At 39.4% G+C, this 23248-nt stretch overlaps 1 protein-coding gene across 4 annotated transcripts in view; it reads left to right on the top strand.

The window, feature by feature from the left end:
• pde2a (phosphodiesterase 2A) overlaps positions 1–23248 on the top strand; it is a 104689-nt gene that overhangs the window by 72846 nt on the left and 8595 nt on the right. For 3 of the 4 annotated variants that reach the window (XM_085917150.1, XM_085917149.1, XM_085917151.1), the window contains 13 exons: positions 13082–13171; positions 13538–13626; positions 17568–17677; positions 18067–18122; positions 18261–18320; positions 18512–18668; positions 19197–19249; positions 19985–20059; positions 20167–20208; positions 20402–20470; positions 20550–20680; positions 22594–22705; positions 22794–22833. In XM_085917150.1, coding sequence (XP_085773276.1) covers positions 13082–13171; positions 13538–13626; positions 17568–17677; positions 18067–18122; positions 18261–18320; positions 18512–18668; positions 19197–19249; positions 19985–20059; positions 20167–20208; positions 20402–20470; positions 20550–20680; positions 22594–22705; positions 22794–22833 — 1084 coding nt within the window. Of the gene's footprint in view, positions 1–10238; positions 10658–13081; positions 13172–13537; positions 13627–17567; positions 17678–18066; positions 18123–18260; positions 18321–18511; positions 18669–19196; positions 19250–19984; positions 20060–20166; positions 20209–20401; positions 20471–20549; positions 20681–22593; positions 22706–22793; positions 22834–23248 lie in introns of those variants that run through there. The other variant, XM_085917152.1, reaches the window with a different exon arrangement.

The following is a 23248-nucleotide window of genomic DNA, read 5'->3' as shown; positions in this document are numbered from 1 at the left end:
ATATTGTAATTTTCCTAACTGTGAAAGTGCAAACATCCTCGCACCATTTACAAGGTTAAATGTTGTTTGGAAAAAAATATATATGCATCTGCATGTCACAAGTATGCATAGCTCGCTTGTACAATTTGTGCTGAGCTCAGCAACGCACTCTTCAATGGTTGACAGAGTAATTGCGAGCGGCTTTTTTGAATTAAATGTGAAAGCAATGTCGTTTTCACACAGTGGATGTTGTCTGTTTGAAATTCAAAACAGGACCTCTGGAATATGCCGATAAGAAATATCTGACTAATATAAAATTATTTGTTGCCACTTCGCTCGGTTTTGTGTCCCTGTGCACGTGTCATTGCAGTTACATTAATCTTCCTGCTTGGGGGGGGGGGGGGGGGGGGCAAAAAAAATATGAAAGATAAACCATGGGATTTTGAATGAAGAATTATTTTTCTCAAGGACACGGCGCTCAACTGTAAGTAGGATCTCGCTCGCACTATGGAGCCACGGCGCTTTCTTAATGAAGGGACGGCCATCCATCACTAACCTCCCGATCAATCACTTCTTGTCCAATCAGTGGAGTAGACTTCACCGAAGATTTAGTGCATGAATATGTGTTCAATGTGTACAGCTGTCTTAAAACAGTTTGTCTTGTAACCCTTAAGTTGACACCGCTCGGTTACGTGATATGATTGTACTTTGTACGAGCGTTGAATCCAAATGAGATTTTGTCACGTCTTCACAAAGATGGGGAATATACGATTTTGTGTGTTTGGATGTTTTAGCTGTAAATATACCACGGCACATATTTTGTCCAGTCTGCACTGTCCGTGGCGGGAATCCTTTAGTCAGATCCGCACTTTCATGCTGCTTGTGTGTGTGTGTGTGCATGCGTGTTTGTGACCACCGGGGTCAGCATTGATCGAGTGCCCGGTGCTTCGTTGTCAGAGCACAGTTAGCCTTAGTAGAAATAGGTCTCTGTGCCCCCCCCCTCCTCATCCGCTTCCTCCTCTTCCCTGTGTGTGTTGATTTAAATCGTTACCTTCACCCACCATGACCTTTTTCTTCCTTTCAGTTAGCTCCTGTTTGTCCTCCTTTTAGAGCCACAAGAAATTCAGTTATGAGGAATCAGAAATGCAGTTTAGCATACTCACTGAAAGACTCACTTTTTCTATTCTAAATTGCATTCTTATTCAAACAATGCTAAAAAATATATAATTTATTTATGATAGTTATAAAGAAAAGAATATTTACCTCTGATGTAAAACATGTACTTCGAGTCCACATTAGAAAAAGAAATATTAATTTAATATTATTATCATAAGCAGAAAGTGATATTAGACCTCGGTATGAAAGAGACAAAGGTGGCAAACATCATTTTAGGATTTTACCAGCAACTCATAGCCAATCAGAAATTCCATTTTTATTTGGTTCCAACCATTTTTCCTCTGATGTTTCAGTATGCAAAATAAACTCACTTCAATTAATAAACCCATCCTGCCAGCATGCGATTAGCCTTCTCGGTCATGTTTCACATCATGTTGTTGCTATCGGGGGGTTATAATTACACTTGTGAGTTCTGCCCGTTGCCAACTGCAACAGTAACCTTGGGTGATGTGCCAGGAATGTTGCATAATGAATTTCTCTAGTTTGATTATTTATACATAACTTTAAAATGCAACATGACAAGGCTGTAACTGTCAAATATAAAATTGTAGATTGTATTTATGCTGATATCAAAAGTATCAAACAAGAGATTATGAGTTTTGTTTCCAGGTATTCAATAGCTAGCTCTGGTAAGAACTGAGATTTATTCTTTGATTGCAAATCAGAGCCAATGCGCAATCAATAGACATACCAGCAATACAAGGAAATAAACAAGTGTGACATCAACTATAACCTCCAAAGAGCACGAGTGAGACTGTCACAATTTATTGGGTTATTGATGAACAAGAGTACATAGGCTTCCACAAGCTGGAATTTGTCCACTGATAAGATGAACCTTTCCCCAAAAAAACAAGGAAAGATCTGCCCATGATCCTAAACGTGAACTTTATGCCTTATTATGTTGGAACAGGTTTTCCCGTGTGACAGAACATTAAACACAGTCGAGGTAATGTCACAGCTTGGGCTTTCATGGCTTCTTCTTAGACGGGCTCATTAATCATCACTGATGTAACTAAGTGTTGTGTTGGCAGCAGCAGAATGAATATTTTTTCTGGATATTTAGAAGAAGAAGAAAAAATGATGCAACCAAGCTACCTGGAACCTCCTTCATCAATCAAAAATATAATGACACAACTTCAAAAATAAGTTTTCGATTCATTTTTTGATGTCAAACACAAACACGACAGTAAAGAAATTCGCCTCGCTGTTCCAATACCTCTGGAGAGTATTTATGTTGATATATGGAGGACCCACCAGGGTTTAAAAGGGAAAATACGAGGTCATAGGAAGGGTGTGAATGGTGTTTGGGGACAGGAGATGACCCAGTGCAGGCGCACACTGATTCACGGCACGGGTGAAAGGTCAAAAGGTCACTTAGATGCCACATTGTGTTTCTCTGTGTGCGTGTTCTTCAAGAGAACAGATAAACACGGAAGTGCTCGGTGAGGAGTCCATCCTGGAATTTTCAACAGGAAATGTTCTCTACCTCTAAACAATGGCACAGTGCGCGCTGATACGATACAGGAACAGCCACACACGCACACACGTACAGTAGATAGTCTATAAATCTCCAAAGACTGGCACTGAACATTCAATCAATTTGCTACGCTTGGACCTTGTTTGTCTTTATGAGCTTTTTTGTCACTTTGCATTTTTTGTGTGTATACACAAACACTCACCATAGTGTGGTGTGTGTCTAATTAGCTTTAATTTCCAAATGTGTTGAATTTCTGTGCAACACTAACCCTAACGCTCTTTGGTGAATAAAGCCACATATTTTTTCTGAATACTTTGTTGAACATGAAGTCATACAAAAGACTTTTGGTGTTTTTATGAATCATTTTATCTCTTCCCAATGTCATTATCTGTGAAGACAATGACACATTCAGCCTAGTTTTGATTGAGATGCTCTCTTTGCGCAAGAGGAAACATGAAAGCTGACTCCAACAACAGGAAAAAAAATAAATAATGGAATCATCTGTCCTGAGGATGTTCATTAAGTTGACAAAAAAATATGTATCACAGATTTTACACAAAACTAATGGTGTTGTAAAATAACAACTTCCAGGCTTTAAGAAACACTAAATGTAATTAAGAACAAAATGTGGTACTCAGTATTCCCTTTTAAACCAAGAAGAGGCAAAAATTACAAAATCACCCAGTAAATTCCCATTCCCAAAAGTAACACCTGCATCAGTTTTGATCTGTGCAGAAGTAATTCTACACCATTTCAAAAATGATTTCCATGTGAAATTGGGACTACTTCAGGTCAACACTGAGAGCGACAGACTTGCATTTGACAATAACAAGATCCAACTACGATAACTGTAACCATGGAGATCCACTAATCTGCTTTTGCTGTCCGTTTCCAAGGCAGTGGCCTTTTATGGTTGAATACTTGGGAAATCCTGGAAGTTCTTGAACATGTAACTAAAGGGCTCATAAGTGAACCTCTGCCTTTATATACTGTATATTTATAAATATATACATATGGTGTAAAGAAGGAAGGATGGATGGATGGAGAGTGAAGTTGAGTGTGAAGGGAAGCCAAGTGAACGATGACAGCACGTGGTTGTCAAGACTTGAACAGAAGAGCGTGATTAAAATAGAACAATAGCCATACAACGAGAGCCAGACAGCCAAACACCTGCAACCGAGAACGAACGATAGCCAATGAGATCCAAAAGACAAGTCAGCAACGGGAAGGATTGATGTTAATTGCAGGATTTGGCCAGAATTATTACAGATAAAGAAAAGTTTGAGAGTAACAAAGAGGGATAAAAACAGGTGGATTTTGTCTGTTTCAATTATATTCCACAAACAAAACTAATCAGAACACTCTGTTTCGACTAATTGCGCCGCACAAAATATATTATTATTACAAAGAAAATGTCGGGGTTGACTTCCTCTTTAAAGTCACCTCACACTCTAAGCACACCCGAGCATTGTTTCAAACAAAGGTTCCAATCATACACTTTCCACAAGGTCATTTGTGCACAGCGGTGATTTTTTTTAGACAGCCCCGATTGGCAATTGTTAGCAATTGAGGTGAGGCCTGTCTAGTTGTGACAAATCCTTATAATCAAACGCTTTGAAATGTGAGGTGGTGCTTTGTATTTCATGGCACCATTGCTGGAGTCAACAAATAAAACGTTTGTTTTTCACGTTTGCTCGGACGTCGGTGCACCGTGGGATTCTGGCAATTTCTTCTTTTATATTCAAGTCTTGCTAAATATTCTCATGGTCTATCAGAATGTCAGTGACAGGCTGAGGGGGAAGGGGCTGCTGAGTCCCCCGAGGCTCTAAGGTGCACAGTGGTTCAGCCTGCGGTCGACCACGAACGTCACCGTGTTCCCTCCTGGCATGACACATTCTGATGGGGTGCGCCACGTTTCTTACGTTCGAGCTCTGACACATTTTTTAAGTTCTGTCGAGAATGAAATGTGGGCGCCAGGCATCTTTGGAGCAAATTTGCGGCCAAGCCTACTTATTTATTCCCCTGATACACGATCGGTCCTTAAACTCTGTATGTGCATATGACACCAAAGAATGGTTGAAAGTTTGTCTCAATGTTTTTGTCCCTATAGTGTAGTTGAACACAATTCAACTCTAAGCGTAAAATGGCATCATGAGCGTCAGATAGCTGTCATCAGTGATGGCAATGATTTACTTTGTCGTAACATCACATGGAGAATGACAAGCTCCGAATTTAATAAGAGCGCAAGAGTCACCCAGTACAAAGCGATGTTGTTCATTCAAAGAAGCGAATGAAACATGACACGTCTTTATGCGGCAGCAATGGGACGAATTAATTTGCTCACATTAATTTCACACTCATCAACAGGTCTAAAGAGGAGCGACAGACTAGGCTGGCTACAAAAGGAATGAGGCATTATTGTAAGTGGGTTAAGTTCAATTCAAAACATATATCACGTAAGAAAAATATGAACAACCTTTGTGTAAGTTGTTGTTTTTTTTAATTGTGAGCAGATAATGAAGAAAAGCTTTTGTTTAAATACCTCCTCCCCATAATAATAGCTAACGAAGATGAGTAGGTAGGTAATAAAATCAGCCTGAATTTAGGGCAGTGAATTCACTTCATGACACATAGCGCATTAAAATGCTCTTAATTTTTGATCTGAAAGGGCTGGAGTCAGACGTCTCTCTGTCTGTGGGCTTTTCACAATAATGAACAACTCACTTCACATTATCCTTTAATGTTACCAATTAATTTGTCAGCATGATTAACATGTCACAGTTTGACTCAATTTACATGGCTTGTTTATTCAACATGAGATCAGCTCACTGTCGTAAGGACACTGGGAATAACATCTCATTTGGAAGTTCTGCTTCAAAACAAATATGTATATTATATATACTATATTATTGTATTTTTTCCAGAGATGCAAATTTTTTTTTATATAATTTTGAATATGAAATATAACCCACATTTTCAACACATTTTTTCACAGATTTTCTCCATGTTTATTCCATGACTATTTCTAGTATTTCTCATTGTCCATATGGGTCTTAATAGGTTTCAACTCACCCTTGACCCCAATGGGAACAAGTAGTGAAGAAAATGAAATTACTGGCTAGTGCAATTAGTGGCTGTCATATATCTCATCTGCCCCCCCCCCCCCACCACCACCACCACCACCACCACCCCCACCCTTTGCTTGCTTGTTTTTAATTAAAGGTTTATAGAGATGAAGCCAGACAGAAACAACTGTCTTGTCTCTGTTTGTCTCCCTAGGAGATTAAGGCCTCACAAAGAGAGAAGGGCTGGCAGATTTTCTTTTCCGTCAGAAAATTGCACTTTATCTATTCCCCCTTGGGGTTAGGGTTGCATTAGTTGTTGACTCAATGTCAATTAATTGTGTTACTGATTGTTTGTTCTTGCCACCTTTCCTCTTTACATGCATTGGAATTTAAAAGCAAGGTTGATGTTAGTTAACTGGCACAAGCTATAATATGTTGTAAAATTGATCATTTAACACTATGCGTGCTTAAAAAAATGCTGGATGCTTCGACACAATACTTATGTTTTTATGCCATTGTTTTACACCATTATGGTTTTCTAGTTGCCTTTACACTAGATCAGGGATGTCAAACTCATTTTTTTTACGGGCCGCATTGTAGTCATAAGGCCATTATGACTGTCAACCCAAATAAATGTATGATCACCTCATATACTGTAAAAGCTACAAAACAAACTGACAAATAACTCATTTTCAAATCAGACGAGTAAAAACTGATGAAATATTTAAAAAAGAAGATATTTTTAAAAGTGAAGATGATTTGCAATTCTAGTAATGACACACGAATTTGATGCACAATTTGTCTTCGCGAGCCACATAAAATGATATCTGGCCCCCGGGCTTTGACTTTGACACCTGTGCACTAGATGGTGACTTGGGGGGGGTCACTTGATGGATTTTTCTGGTGAGGGTGTGTGTGTGTGTGTGGGGGGGGGGGGGTCACTTGATGGATTTTTCTGATGAGGAGTAAAGTAAAAACATGCTTATTTATTTCCAAGCGTGGAGGGGCCTGTCTTCATGGCTTGGCTGTATTCTACAGTGCATGTGTCTCCAGTATGTTAGTGATGCTACTGGAGACCCAGCTCTGTTGGAATAACAACCAGGACCCATTGCATCACTACCAGGTCCCTCCGGCCACCTTGCACTGGGGACATGAGTCTTTCGGTGTGTGCTATTTGCTTTTTTTTTTTTTTTTTTTTCCCCCCCAGACTGCATATCTGATTTTGTAACTGATACAACTTAAGAGTGATGTCTGCACTTATTTGGATAAAGACGTATTAGTAGTAATATTGTAGTCATGTACCTAAATCACATTCATCTATTTTTTTGCACTATTGCTGTGGTGTGTATATTAGCAGAATACAGTTTAAAAGAAAATGTCACAGTCCAAATACTTCTGAACCAAAAAAATGCAAGAAAAATGCATTGTTAGAATGTCCCCGGCATAAATATGCAGCTGGTGAGGGAGTGAACACTAAAGATCTCCTTGAAGGCATCTCAGCGCTAATCTGATCATGTGGATGAAATTTACATAAAAATCTTCTGGCATAAATGAGGGTGACTATAATCGTACGCTGTCTCCATTGCCCTTCATCCTCAAGGTGTTTGATCAAGGTCAAAATGACAAGCTGTTGAAATTCAGATTTGAATAAGTAAAACAGCTCTTTAAACAGTGCAGTAGATAAGAAATGTGGCCCTCAAGGCTCCCACACTAATCCTAAAATTCAAACATCACCATGTTTGCTCGTTTGTTAAATATTAGCTCATGTTTTTTTTTACTGACTTTGAATTAAACTTGGAAAAAAAACATTGTGTTGCAAAATTAGCATTACACTGTGAGTTTAGTTGAATTCAATGAATAATGCATATCTGCACTTGATGAGAGTTGACAAATGGAGCATAAACAGCAATTTAGTAACAGTTGAATATTCCGGACAAATGTGCTGACTCAAAACAAAATGCAGCCAAAATGTCGAGTGAAGAAAAATATATTTTCATGTCTATGGGTGTTAGTTAAACACAGATTTTTAGTATTTGCAGGCTGGCTTGATCAATATCTCCTACAAATAATGCGGTCAATTGTATAGGTTTAAGTTGTAATATCCCCATTCACCACTAGATGGCAGACTTGGATTGGTTGTGTTTGGAATGTGAGTATGCCCACCAGTAGCGCTGATGACAAAGTGTTGCCCCTTCCATCATTTAAGTTGTTCATTCCTGATCTCGGATAAATAGAGGCCAGTCAAATAGCAATGAAAATCACGCATTGTTGTGCTGCTCACTGGCGTTTCTCCTGCATCATCTCGTTATCGGAGTATATTAATAGTAGTTCTTTACATTTCGAGCATGCACATTACCTTCCTCACTGCTGCTGAGCACCCGAGCTGTCTGGATCCCCCTTCATTGCTTCATATGATGAGCCTACCCCACAGTGGCCAACGACAACAATGTTCCTATTTGTGTCATTTTCTTTCACCATCCGACTTTTGACGAGATATGAAACTTAACGAATACCTCTAGGTCTGTAAAAGCCATCAGGATGAGCCGTCAAAGGCATACGCCTCGGGGTGTTTTATGGAAACAGCCATTTTCTATTTCCTATATTCCATTTGACTTGAGGTGACAAGTGGATGAAATTAATTGGTCGCCAGCCAATCGCAGGCCACATCTAAACAGCCATTCACACCTACAAACAATTTTAAAGAAAAGAAAAAAAAACTAAGAACAGTGTGGCAGATGTGCTAACTGCCTGTTTTATGGAAGAAATAAACTGGAAGATGGGGGAAAGTGAAAAGTTAACACTAAACCCAAATTCGAGCAGCTATATGAGTTGGGAAAATATTGACTGCCTGTACAAATATATTCCTACTACTCTTCCGCAGTGGGAAATTATATTGACATTATACCGAGCTTTTTCGGGCTTCATGGCGCCCACTAGTGCGCTCCCAGGTGTAGACTTGATTAAACTTTGCAGAGGTAGCTGTCCCCACAGAGCTGCTCTAGACGTCTACCTCGTTTTTCATTAACTTGGAAATGACATGATAGTAGTTCAGGGAAAGGGAGAAAAGCAACATTTTTCTTTACCTCATTGGTCCGCTATCACACGCTTGTGCTGACTGCTATGTTGACAGATTTTTACACCTGCCCCGTCGATATTTTAGACTCATTTGCTCTTCAGGTGGGCTCTGAGTGTGGCTCTTACGGGAGAAGTATGTACTTCAGCTGATGTATATCTTCTCAACTTTTCTCATTTTTTATTTTATTTTTTTATTATTCGAGTATGAGCGTTTTGATATGCGAGTTCTCTAATTGGATGCATGTTCTTTCTTTACTAAATATGTTCCAATGAATTGTAAAGTAGTCAATTAAAAAGCCAGTTGTACTCTTTTAATTTGAAATATTAGAAGTATTGGGATTAGTGGTTCGGAATTAGAAGATGAATGAATTATTTTTGGTTTGCACTTTTTTGCACCCGAGTTCTCACTTTTGATTTTGATTTGGCATTTGCACAATAAATGTTATTCTAGTTTATGTTATTATTTTATTCTTTCATTTTATTTTATCAATTTAGCTCCAGTAAAGGACAATAATGTTCAGAAATTATTCATTTATTGATTTATTATGAGATTAAGACATTTTTACCCTCGAATTTATATCATGATATACACAATGAAAGGTCTTCATACAGTTTGTTCTTCCATGTGATCTCTCAGATCACATCTCTTCTTTTTTTTCCAGTTTTGTTTTTTAGTTGTGAACAATTTCAAGTGAGGGTCTTGCGTTAACGGGATGTTCAGTGAATAATAGTCAAACAGAATATGTGTCTGAAGAATTCACTGTGATCTTTTTTCTGCAATCCTGATTATTTGGGCAGTACACATGGCACAAATAACACTGTGTGTATGAGGGTGACAGAATTGGTAAATTTCTGGGCAGTAGGTGGAGGCTATAAAATCCTAATGAGAGGGATTTGTTTAGTTGTGCTCATCAGAGGTGCCATCCAAAATGTCATAGCTCTTAGTGAGATGACAAATGCTGGTGATTAAAAAAAAAACAGACAAAGGAAATATGTGAGGAAAGCGTGGAGAGATGGAATGAGGCAATTTTATGGCAAGGAAAAGACAAAGCCAACAAATTACTTCATGTATTAGTATGATTCAGTTTAACATTTCGATTTTGAGGCTTGGGTTACTCATGCAGAAGCAAATTGTCGAGAAGAAATATCTATTTAAAAGATAAAATAGCAAATAAATACAATAAGGACAATACACCATTATCATAATCATGTTAGCAGGAGATGATAGCGTTGTCATGGCATTTTCAATTCCGATAAAAGCTTTGTCCAAATTAACTCAAAATGAAATGGCATTGGAAAAAAACATAATCTTGTTAGCGTAATGAAATGATGTCTCTTTCTCTGTTCACAAATTTGAAGACTGCCCCTTCCATTTGTACTAATATCCACACGACCATGATTTTCTGGAACAATAAGTCAAGGTTTTTCAGACAATATAGACACAGTTCATAGTTCAGCACCGGGTTTCCCCAGGGCTATGTACTAAGCCCCGTCCTGTTCACACTAATGACTTATAACTGCTCTGCACAATTACCAAATTTATGTCATAAAGTTTGGGGATGATGATTAATCTGTGTACAGAAAGGAAATAAAACATCTAGTGGACTGGCGCAAAGCGCTCTGTATCCGTATGAAGACGACCAAGTAGAATGATGGCGGACTTCAAGAACCGCAGAGCAGTGCTGGAATTGGTGTCCAAATTACAAGCACACCTTTCTGAGGACTGAGGGCTCCAAAAATTAAATCTCTTCAAATGGCTGTTCAGATGACTGTGGGGAATAACCCTCAACCAAAGACACCCTCTTTCATACCTTTCCCTCAGGCAGGAGGTTACGGAACATCTGGAGCTTTATCACCCGGGGGAGGAGCAGCTTCTTTCCGCCAGGTTTTTAGCACTGTTAACGTCAAACAATGCTCTGTAGCCTCAAGATCAACACCCCTCACTTCCTATGACTATTTATCTCTGCACGTCAAAACTTTTCTTTTTGTATTATTTTTGTCGAGTACAACATGACCTTGTCAATACCAGGAGCAATTCAAGCCTCTTGCATTTTCATTCTTCTGCATCATTTTTCACACAATTTAAACCATGAATAAGCATCGTGTTTATCTTAGTATCGTATTTATTTAATTATTCCAATTGCTTTTTTATTTTCACATATCGTGGGACTTTGTGGGCTATTTTGTGCCGTATCGTGAAAATGTATGAAAATTAAATTCCTTGAGTCCTTGAAAAATGAAATGCCCTTATTCATTAAATTGACAAATAATAGCGCATCTGATGAGGCGTGACTAGCAGATGATTTGATATAAAAGATGTGTTGTGGGTTATTGTGAGAAATGATTGCGAAAGGTCATAAGACAGACTTTTGACATTTACCCAAGCATAGCTCTACTTGGTAATGCGTGCGTTCACAGACCAAGAGTGACAGATAATATATTAGTTTGCACTCCGTTTCCAATCAAACATCCCTTCGAACGATTTCCGCAAGCATTTCATGCTCTTTGGCTGATGATGCAACCCACTCTGATTGAAAGCCATTCTCTGTGGTTAGCCCAGGTCCAACTTCATTACGACACCACCATGGCCGTCTGATTGAGTGATCAAAGCTAATCACATTCAATCATATGTAAAAAGCACCAGATAGCTAAGGGATGGCTAAACTCTCCCCTCGACTCCCATTTTTTCGCTCAGCTCGCATCCTTCACACTCTGACCCACCCCGCCTAGCAGAATTCCCTTCCCATACACACACACATGCGCACACACACGTCCTTGTCTTTCCTGTTTATTAAAAATTCTGAGTGCGAGTAAGTGGCAGACAAGAAGATAGAATAGGTTGAGGGGGAGTTTTTAAAGTTTGGACATCCTTGGTAAAGGCCTTGCAGGCATTCCAGAGAGAAACAAGATGTTCTCTGTGACTAACACAGCTTTATCAGGACAAGCTGAATATGATCTGGCACTCACAGACAATATTTTGAACATGATGTTCAACTTTCCTATTTATATTCACCCCGCTCGCCGTCTAGAAAGCAGCTGTGTGTTAAGCATCTTAGATTTCTTCCACTATTTCTCAATACTTTGATCAGATTTTGATGTCCTGCTGAGATGCACTTTCCCTAAAATGTTGGAATAATGCAGAGTGATAAGTGGAAGGAATAAAAATAAATGACACCCAGTGTGCAACATCTGAGTTGAAGTTGTGACCCAGGCTTTTGCTCAGGTTTTTGGAGCGCGATCATGCAAAGATTCTCGAGGCAACGTCGAAACGTGTTGTCTTCCATCTTAATTTGCTTTGAAGACGTTGAACTGAAACAAGCCTCAAAGAAAGCCATCTTCTCTACAAACTACAAAGTCCTGGACAACAGTGTGCAGCGCAGGGATTAGCACCTAATCGTACACCTTTATGGATAAGCAGCCTCTTGCATATGCATGAAGCTTTCATCAAGATTTTTCCACTCTTTGCTAGGAAATTGAAAAGGGAGGGGAGCACGCTTTTATTAGGGAAAAAGAAAGGCCCGATTGCGTACCTTTTATCACTAAAGATTTTGTCTGTTATCATGCTTGGGATGATTCAGAGTCAAGTTGTTTTTAGATTCTTTGCACAAACCTGTTTTTCATTGGGCCACATATTTTATTCATGTCATTCCTATCAACTCTAATTTTGAGGATATTGAAACTTGATCAGCTCTAAATGTTTAGGCTTGTGAACAAAAAGAAACTTCCTTGTTTGTTTCAGCACTGATTAGATCCCAGTTGCCCTGATGATCACTTTAACCTTGTTCTAAAGAGACGATGAACCACGAAAAGATTACCACCAGTGTGCAATGCATCATGGATTAAATGCATTATTATTACTATTATTACTCATATTAATACAAATATTATTATTTGTAATAATATTAATAAATATCTATATTAATATCAATACATGTATTAATTATTAAGATATAATCTAATTAATATGTTAATATTAATATTATCATTAATAATAATAATATTTATGTGTTTTCCTTTTTTAAGAAACGCTGCGAGTGAATTGGTTTTCACTGTGCATGCATCAAATTCATCAAATGTCCAGGAGAGCAAACCTAATCCTCAAAAATAGTTTTTAAGTGCCTCCAATGTGTCAGTGTTTGAATGTAGCCTAGAGAGTTTTGCAGCTTGTTAAGTAGTTTGTGACATAGAACTTGCACATAACACCAAATGAGAGAACTTTAGCTCAGGGCTCCGACTTTAAGATCCCGATGTTTATTTGTAATGAGGAGCCAAAAGAGAAACAAGGGCATATGTTTGTCTCCTTCCACAGGATGCTCTGCTGCAGCTGGCAGCCGTTGTCGATGTGCGCTCGCTGCGAGTGGCCCTTCGAGATGGCGTGCAGACGCTGTTACCCCACACGGTATTAAAAAAAAACCACACACACATTTCAAATTTGAGTGGTGGAGTTAATGCCAATTTTATAAGAACAGAAAAATCACATTATAGTGAATCACATGTTCCACATCCATAGGTAAAAAGAAAAGAGAAAAAATATGAAAACAACTGCTTCATTAACACACACATACAAATAGAGCGATCAACAATACTCGGACATTTTCTCTGCTCTTTGGGAACAAAGAGCTCCATAGTTGGTCTTTTCTCCCCCTTCTTCTTGCTCTGAATTCTGCTACATTTTCTTCCAATAGACTTCATTGCTGGCCAGATTATTGCATTGTCCAACACAAGTCTGAATTCAGACTTCTAATAAATGTGGTTTTCATTCTAGGAGTGTGTATGTGTGTACACACTAGATGGAAACTCAAGGCTGCTGTCGGACGACCCGCCGCACGAGCTGCCACAGGAGGGCAAGATCAGGTGCGTGCTGTTTATGTGTGTGTGTGCAGCACGCCGCAGATGTTTTCTTTGAGTGGCTGACTGCTGTGCGTTGATTTGCTGCGCCTTTGTCGAGAGAGGTGGTGCCCTGAGAGGCATTGCAATAAGGGAGGGAAGAAGGATGATTATGAGCTGCTCAACGCTCAATCACGTCACACGCTGGCCTCGCTTCATACCGCTCAGTCTGCCATGACAACCTCCACGTTTCCCCTTTTACCTCGGAGCAACCGAGGAGCCGAGAAACACGAGAACGCCATAAGGTGTTCCTCAATTCACTGTCAAAAGTTGGGATTTGTTGGGTATAAAATGAAGTGGTCATTTGGCCACCCCTAATAAGCCCTCAGCATTTCATCATTTTGCTACATTTCATGATGACTGAGTGATTGTGACGAGACGCCAAAGGCACTTGATCGTGGTATTGAACCTTCTAAGTTTCGATCTGTCCGCTCCACTTTCCTCTACTTGATGCTCCACTCCCTCGTCTTCAGCGGCTGGAAGACTGCAGGGCTCGTGGAGGTGACAATGCTCGAGTTCCAAAAGAGGCCCCAGTTAATGTCGTCTTAAGTGCTCTCGAGAAGCTTTGTGCTACTACCGTGGCTACCCATGCGCTAAAACCCAACACTACATTATTGATGAAACTCTCTCTTTGTCAGACAAGAGGCTCCTTTAACAACACCTCACTGTGACACATACGCACAAAAATGGTACACACACGTCCCGTGTACAATAGAGGTTATTTTATCCATTCATCTTAACGTGATTACAGTTCACAGTAGATTATATCGATTACTGACACAAATGAGTCAAAAATATTTGGAACCTAACGTGTGGCAACTTAAGTGAAGACTCCGTGTTGTCCGTAGGCGAGAATGAGTGCAGATGCTAATTTGTCTAAATCTTTTTTTTTTTTTTTAACTGGTTTTGACCACCATTATAACCAAGAAGCAACTCAAGGACCACTGCTTTGGCGGAATAGTATTTTATTTTGCACCAAAGGAGGATAAACCTACACAGGGTATTTATTTGTATCTGTATGTCTATTTTGGAAATCTCAGCTACATTTGACATCATTTGGATAGGTAAATGATTCACAAAATTAATCAAGTCTAAATAATTGTTGTTTTAAAAATGTTACAATTATTTTCCATTTTCAATTTTATGGACCACCTGCAATAACGCCACTGATTATTAGGGGGCCGCGGACCTACAGTTGACAACCCCTGACTTGGGGAAAAAAAAAAAGTTATTTTACCAGAAATAGTCTTTTGTTGTACTTGAATAATTTCCTTGGGTTAAAGTTTAGAATTTCTAAGAATTTTAATGAGTGCATTTGAAAGGGTTAAACTCTTGCAGGCCTTTTTCACAGCTTGCGAGCCGCATTAATCAAGTCACCTTCTCCTCAGGCAGACACATTGTCAGAGCTGGTTTTAATCCAAGAACTAGCGCTCGCCTGGCACTCTGGACACAGGAGTTGTCATGGTATTCATTTCATGTTTTACCAAGTTGGGAGAAATTTCTGAAAATTTACTGAAGAAGCTCAGCTCGCTCGCGTGCAATGTCTGCACAATCTGAAAGTTTTCTACTTTTGAAGTTTTTGACCGCTCATGTTTAATTTTAGAACTTCTTGACGAACACATATAGGTAATACTGTAGCTATCCAGCTGTGCAATATAAACGTATTGTTTTTTTATAGAACACAGCTAGAAAATAATCATCAAGGTCGGTCACGCAAACGGTGTAAAATTAATATCTAATAAAATTAGTATAGAACCAGAAACTGGTCAAAATTGACTAGCCCAGGCTGAGCTAAATTTATTTGGCCTGGGGTTGCAGACATCAGTCGGTGCTGTTAATTAATTCTTAAACTGGTAATGAAATTGTTAATGAAAAGTGTTTTTGAAAAATGTTTCATGTTTATTCAAAATGAATTCGTTTTTTTACTGCTGCAAAATGTGTGCCAGCAACCTCATTCTTAGTTTAGCATCACAGACTGGGTAAAATAATTGAATTGCTAGGGATCGATGAACTACTTAATGAAAGTGTTGCATTTAATAGTTAGCGTTAATTAAAAATATGAAAGGTGTATGACATTCAGTAAACATTTGTGAAACGTAATTTTGCTCAGTTTTTGTGTGGAATTGTTTTTTGAGCTCTTTATATCTTCTTGTCATGCAGTGTGACTGATTGTAGCAATAACTACATTAAAGTCAAAAGAAATAATACAGTATTTATACGATTCAATATCATATAATAACAATTTAATAAACTATAAGATTCTGCAATTTAAACAATAATTCCAAATTTTCTTAGTATTTGTTTTGTTAAACCATCTATATCAGTTTTATGGGATTTACTTAATAAAATAAGCAACTGTTGACTAATACACATTACTTTATATATTCTACTATATTTCAAATGAAAATGTGTCTTAATGTCATAAATTATATATATTAATCAGGTTGTCCAACGAATGTAAACCAATGTGACCAAATGGTTTCTACATGTCATGTGTGTAGTTATATATTCTACATATGAATCTGAATTAGTTCCTGTCTTAAAATGCAAAAATGGATATTAACAATACGCCGCCAAATCAATCAATCAATCAATCAGGACCTATTCATGAGTAGCAGCTCTCACCTCCAAGAAGGCCAGTGACCCCTGTCTCCAACTTGTAACACACCCTCAGTGTGTTTCACTGATAGCTGTGTAGTAAAGAAGCTCACAGTGTTATTTAAGCAGGATTCAATGTCATTTGAGCCACCCTGGTGTGGTTGATGACATGATGAAGTCCTCACTCCCACATACACTCAAAGGTGCATTATTGTAATCTGGATGGCATTTGACTGCACCGCTGTAAACATGCCATCTCAATCCAAGTCTTTTCCCCGTCTAATCCCATTTTACTGTCAGGTACCAACTAAATGATAGTGGAGTTGACCTCCCATCGGAACCACTGCATTAGCTTTTGCCCTCCCATGTGTGATCGTATAGTAAAGCCGGGCATTACGTAAAGGGCAGTCCCATCGTAAACTACGCCAATAATGGTTTTTTTTACTGAAACGGACCAATCCTTGGTGAGCTGAAATAAATGGCCATTTAAAAGTCAATGCACCATACACATTTGAGTGCAACGCTAGAAGCGGAATTCAGACGCTTTGAGCATGTAATGGGTGTTTTGTGTTGTGTGAGTCACTGCTGGAGAGTTCGGGACATTATTAAATGAAGCACAGATGATGATGAATTTACCTTCTTACATTTTTTATTACTCATTTCCATATTGGCGTGGAAGCGATTGAAGCGTAAAATGTTGTCATATTGCGAAATGTTTACAGTCAGCTTCAGATTTACATTTAGGTTTTGCTTGTGAAGACTACAAAAATACTATTTTGAGGTGTAAATGGCATATAAATGAGATATTTTTTGGGGTTAGCAAAACCAGCTGAGAGAAGATGGAAAATCAGTGAGAGGCATCACAACAAGTTTGTATTTTCCATTTCCAATACAAGCTTTTGAAATGTTCTGAAGAAGAAAAAAATCACTGATATACCAAGAAAAGGTAGCTTGAAAGTAAAACAACTGTTAGGAATCCTCAAGATGGAAATACCTAGAAATAAAAGCTGAGCGCTTTGTCTCATCTCATCTTTTGATTTCAAACCAATCAATCAATCACCATCTCCTCTAAATGTCTTACTCAAGGTTTAGAATCCTTCTCCAGTTTTTTCTTTTTTTTTTTTTTTAGTTTTTTAGGGGATTTAGGTTGATAGTTGTCAACTGTGGGCATGTGAAGTCCTTCGAGACATTTCTGTGATTAAGGGCGATATAAATAAATTTGATTAGACTAGATTTAGTCGATCTTTGGCTCTCTGTGAGTTAACTGCATTTGTTCTACTTCAATCAAAGCTTTTCTCTTTTCTTAACAGGAGTGTTGTCGAGCAGCTGAAACGATGTCAGTGTGCCGGCTTTCCTTCATCGGAAGTGCCAGAAAAGTACAAACATTCTCTTGCAGCCCCACTAAAGGCACACCAAAGAGGTATGTAGAGAATATTAAATTGCGGATGGATGGACAAACGGACAAATGGATCATGTAGTTATTTTCCTACATGTTCAGAAATTTGCAGCTTCATGAATATGTCTATTTTTTTATTTTTTTTCAATAATATGCTGATGCCGCTTCTCTTTCTGCAAAGAGGGTAATAACAGTGTTGCGCAAGGGCGTTGATGGTGTCCCTTGTTGAATTCATATTTCATGTTCCATTCACGCATTTCCATTACACGAAAAAAAAAAAACTGGATAAAAAAAAGATTAAGAACGAGACAAGGACATAGAGGGGAAAATGAAAGGGTGCTCAAAGGAGTGAATTTAAATGAAGATATCTTCTTTCTCTCCTGCCTTCTTTCCTTCCTTGTTTTTCCTCTCAGCTGTTGTTATTCCTATCTTGGATCAAGAGCGGACCAAGGCCATCGCTGTCTTACTGGTCAGTCCTTGCTTTTACAAAACACACACAGGATGGTGAATCAAAACTGATGTTTATTGGTGGAGTGTCACATAAGATATTTGCAGATAGACAGTAGATTGCACTGAATGTTGTTCTTTGCTTTTATATGTGTTGTAGGTGGGCTGTAGTCCTCTCTCCGATCAGGATGAAGCGCATCTTAACACGCTGGAAAAACATGTACGTAACAGTTCTTGTTTTGACCTTATTGTTTTCCATGATGCATATCAGGCATATGAAAAAACCTTGCACGTACTTTATAAACCCATTCAAGTAGTTTTGTCTTCTCATCTGAAAGTTAACTGGTATCGATTCATGAACGACCTTTTGGTAAGCCTACCGCTTTTTTGTTCTCGCGCGTGACACGGCAGGCCTCGGTGGCATGCGTCCGCGTCCATCTGGTTCAGGCGTCCTACCAGAGGCCCCCACTCAGCCCCTCTCCTATTCAATCCCACAATGCATTGTTGCACCTCAATGTCTCAGACCAGGACTACAGCGAGTTGGACTGCAACATCCTCCAACTTTGTGGTACGTCAACATACACGGACATACACATAGAGTGAAGTGAGAAATCCAAAGAGAGCGTGACGTGCCAATTAAGAGATCTATGAATTTTGATCAACTTGGGTGTAGAAAACTGAAGGCTTTTGCTAAGACAAGAACTTCATGCATAATGGAATTTGATAACACTACTCCCAGGAACACAAGCATAGATCAGCTTTATTTGCTCATCTCTAATTATCAACAAATGAGAGTTGCCATGGGGTCTCGGCCCACATTTTGTCTTGCTGCCTCTCTGTCAAACCTTGGCTTCTTCCTTCCTTGCACTCTTCACTTGTCTTCATTATTCCCGTATCTGTTTGCCGGTTCCTATTCACCCCTCCCTGACCTGGCTCTGTCACAGAGCCTCTCTCTGGGGATTGCTTTCTGTCCAATTGCGTACATGTTCTGCATTCCTGCCTCGGACCTTTTTTTTTTTTTCCTTTCTTTCCTTCTTTGCCCTCGCTCTTCTTTGTTTTTACAGTCATCACTCTTCCTCTCTGCCCTGTCTTGTAGGTGAGCTCTATGACCTTGACGCAGCGTCTCTCCAGCTCAAAGTCATCAATTATGTAAGGGCTTGTCATCAGTCATGCACTCTCACGTACGTTCACATACACACTATACCTGCCAAACATGAAAACCTTCCTATCTGCACCACAAATTATGATAACACTACAGATGTTGACGTTAACCTGCTGATCACATCCATGCAGAGTCGTAAAACAAAGAGAAATGTGATTGATTGGTGGACTGAAAGGAAGATTAAAGGAAGAACATATGGAGAAAGTCACATAGTGTTCTAAAGTAGAAATGAGGTGAGAATGGGTAAGAGATGACCAATTAGCAGAAAAAAAAAAAGTTATTTCGAAAGAATGATCTATTTGTTGGGGGGAGCTTGTGGTGGTTCTCATCGGATTTTATTTTGGGGAAAATGGGCCAAAGGGCCTTCTTATATTTGTACAATAGTGTGTTAATGGGGGATGAGTGTGTTGGCATTTAATCTTGTCCTGAAGCCAGCTTTGTGGATTACAGGAGTGTGAAGATACATTGCCATTATGATATCGGAACGTGTGGGTGGATGTGCACGCATACAGTGTGTGTGCTCTAATGTGCACGGGCAACCAAATTACAGTAAGAGGAAAATCAGTAAGACGGACGGACACACGTAAATTGAACCTGATTGTGCGTTTGATGATTTATTGGTCTACCACACTCACACACACACACACACACACACACACACACACATATATTGCCGTGTGTGTCCATATTAACATTTCTCATGTGTGTTTGTGTCTACGTAGCTGCAGCAGCAGACTCGGTCACAGTGTTGTTGTCTGCTGTTAGTGTCTGAGGACAACCACCAGCTTTTTTGCCAGGTACGTTCACAAAAGGAATATGAAATGTCAACAGCTGTTTTTTTTGTGATTCATTTGAAAAATGTATTGATTTCTCTTACAATTATGTGATATCCTCTGACCTTTAGGTAGTTGGAGACAAAGTTCTGGAGGAGGAGATCAGTTTCCCGGTGAGGCCAGCAATCATGTTTGTCAGTGAGTGATGTGTGTGTACAGAAAATATTACACAATCGGACCTGGATTTGCTAGGAGAGCTACTTCAAAGTTCTATTACGTAACACACCTTTTTGTGATTTTATGCCAACTGTTTGAATCAAATAGCTGACCTTTCACATGACGAATCATTTCCCCTTCTGTTTACAGCTGATGTTTGGACGTTTCGGTCAGGTTGTCGAGAAGAAGAAGTCAATTACGCTTCAAGACATCAGTGCTGTAAGGAAAAATAATCTCTTTCCAACTGTCTATCAGTTTTGCGTGTTGATTCTGGGTGCACGCTGGTTCAATCCCTCAGGAGGAGCGTAGGCAGCTGTCCAGTATGTTGGCCTGTGAGATCTCCTCCATGCTGTGCGTCCCCGTTGTGAGCAGGGCTACGGGCCAAGTGGTGGCTCTGGCGTGCGCCTTCAACAAGCAGGGTGGACAGAGGTATGTTAGTGGCTGAATCAAAATTAATTAATCATTCCAACTTATTTGAATAGGACAGTAATTAAATCAGATTTGTCTTGATCCTATTTCTTAATTACACATCACCAAGCTGTAAAAAAAATATATATTTTTGCAGCTGAATATTTATGTATTCATTCTGTATGTAAATTCTCTTTTGTAACTGGAAATCCTGCACTTTATTCCATTCTTTTAAATTCCCATACATTCCCCAAAATCCACATGAAAAATTCTCCATTTTGAAATTCTTCCGTATTTTCAAGCTTACTGTGATGGCAAACAGACCAACCATTCGTTCACTTGATGTTTTCACTGCTGTTTCAATGAATCCCCCAAACCAGCAGGATGCACTGCACAGCCCACATGAATAGATCGTATCAAGCTGGGCGATATGTCAGCTCCCTACTTGTGTGTGGACGTGTAATTGGCAGGAATCTGACCTCTCCCTATGTGCCGGATAAATCCGTCACCTATATCGGAGTTTTCCGTATCTGTTCTTCTAACTGCACTAACAAGACATACACACACGTATACGCTGCTTTTTTTATAAACACACTCGCTCTGCAGCCTGCGCTAGATGGGACAAAAATGATGTCCATTCATTTCTTGGTACCTCATTACTATAGTAACAACCGCAGGATTTTGGAAGTTGTGAATTTTTTCCTCACTTCCTCAACATCCTTACTGTTTCTATACGGCTTATCGTGTTCAAGGTCATGGGGAGGTGGACCGACACCAGACGAAAGCCGGACTACACCCTTGACAGTTAGTTGCAGGGCACATCTAGAGACAGATAAGCATTGAGTGAGAACTGAACAGACTGTGCCTCCACCAAAGTCAGGCATTCTCCCCTTTTAAGTGTTAAATTTAGATTTAAATGCCCTGAGACAAAGGATGAATGAATAAACATATTTTGGTCGTCCTGTTTTTGGAGTGTACAAGTAGTCAACACAAACATAATTTTGTTTGAGGCACAACTGCAGAGTGGGATGAAGATGGTGTTTGAAATTGAATTTTTCATAATCTATATGCCGAGAGTTTACCGGGTTTAAATGTCATATTGTAGCAGTTCTATTAGCCTTTGGAATATAATTGGTGTCGTAGACCAATCTTGCTTGTGAATTTTTCTTTTCAACAAATTACAAAGAGCCTTCGAGAAAGCGTCTCAGCGTGTGCTGCTATACTGTACGTTCGGTGAGCTCTTTGTGTGCCATTTCCTTTGTGGAAAGAGTACTCGGTGTGTCTGGTCTTTGGAAGCAGAGCTGCCTGGCCTTCAAATCTGTTCCATGTACTTCAAGGCTATTTTCTCTAGTGGGAAGAAAGAAACAAGATGCAGTATATGTTTAAAGAAAGGAAAGAAAGAGGGGGAGGAGACTCAAGACCACTGCCTTGTGCTCTATCACATGTCAATCACAGACAGCGGCTAGTTTCTATTACGGGAGCGAACTTCATTTCTCTTGTTCCGAGGCATGTTTTAGGTTGGATATGATTCATGCCTCCTTCGCAGGTTTCCCACAAGGCTACAGCTAAGGGCAAGAAAGCCCCGGGGCTATTCTTCACAATTTACATTTGCCCAATAATGTGCCACTGCCCTCTCTAGACAAGAAGAGACAACTGCAGGCAATGATCTCAGAGGTCAGAATCTGTTAGCAAATCTTTTTTTTTTTTTTTGCCTGTTTAAGTTTGTGACTTGATTGGATACGGGAGCAAACGAAGCTGATGTATTTCCACTGAAACGATTGAATTATGCGTCAAATAATCATACCTCTGTGGCAGTGTAGAAAAACGGAGGATTATGTTTCGAAAGGACACATGTTTTTCATTGAGTGGTTTATCCTCTTTGTTGGCTTGTCGTAAATGTTCACGTAAGAACCGAGTCCACATGTTGCCCACAGACACACGGAGGCGGACGAGCACGCCATCCAACACTGTTTCTGCTACACTTCAACTGTCCTCACCTCAACTTTGGCCTTCCAGAAGGAACAGAAACTGAAAGTAGAGTGCCAGGTAATATGCCCATGCACAAACACCGATCCTATTTGTATGCATTAATACACAATCTGAAGTTTTTTCTGTATACTTTTTCTCCACATAGGCACTCTTGCAAGTGGCCAAAAATCTCTTCACACATTTGGGTATGATGCTCCTCTGCATTCCTGTCTGTATTTCATGACACAGGACATTGCAGAACATTTCAAATTAATGTCCGACACATATAAAAAAGTGCCAAATGAAACACATGGTGCGTGTAATGGAGAAAAATATTAAAGATGCTAAAGGTGATTTTACACCCGCAGCCATCAAATTACAAGCGCATTAAAAGTGAAGGCTTCATATATTTCAAATGTCTTAAACAGTAAGCCCCATCAGTACAATTAGTCTTTGCTCAGCCATCACGATTGCTGCGACAGCGGATTCGATCAATCTGTGAAACAAATGGCACCCACCTCTTGGCATCGAGCGTTGTTAACAAAAAAGCTTATCGGCTCGAATAAATGAATCACCGTTACTCGTGCTTCAATCTCCCATTATTTATCTAGTCCTTTAATT

The sequence above is a fragment of the Syngnathus leptorhynchus genome, chromosome 7 (assembly GCF_054491065.1).
Source record: "Syngnathus leptorhynchus isolate UIUO chromosome 7, UIUO_Slep, whole genome shotgun sequence".
In the NCBI taxonomy this organism is placed as follows: Eukaryota; Metazoa; Chordata; class Actinopteri; order Syngnathiformes; family Syngnathidae; genus Syngnathus; species Syngnathus leptorhynchus.
This window is presented reverse-complemented; position numbering and strand designations above follow the sequence as displayed.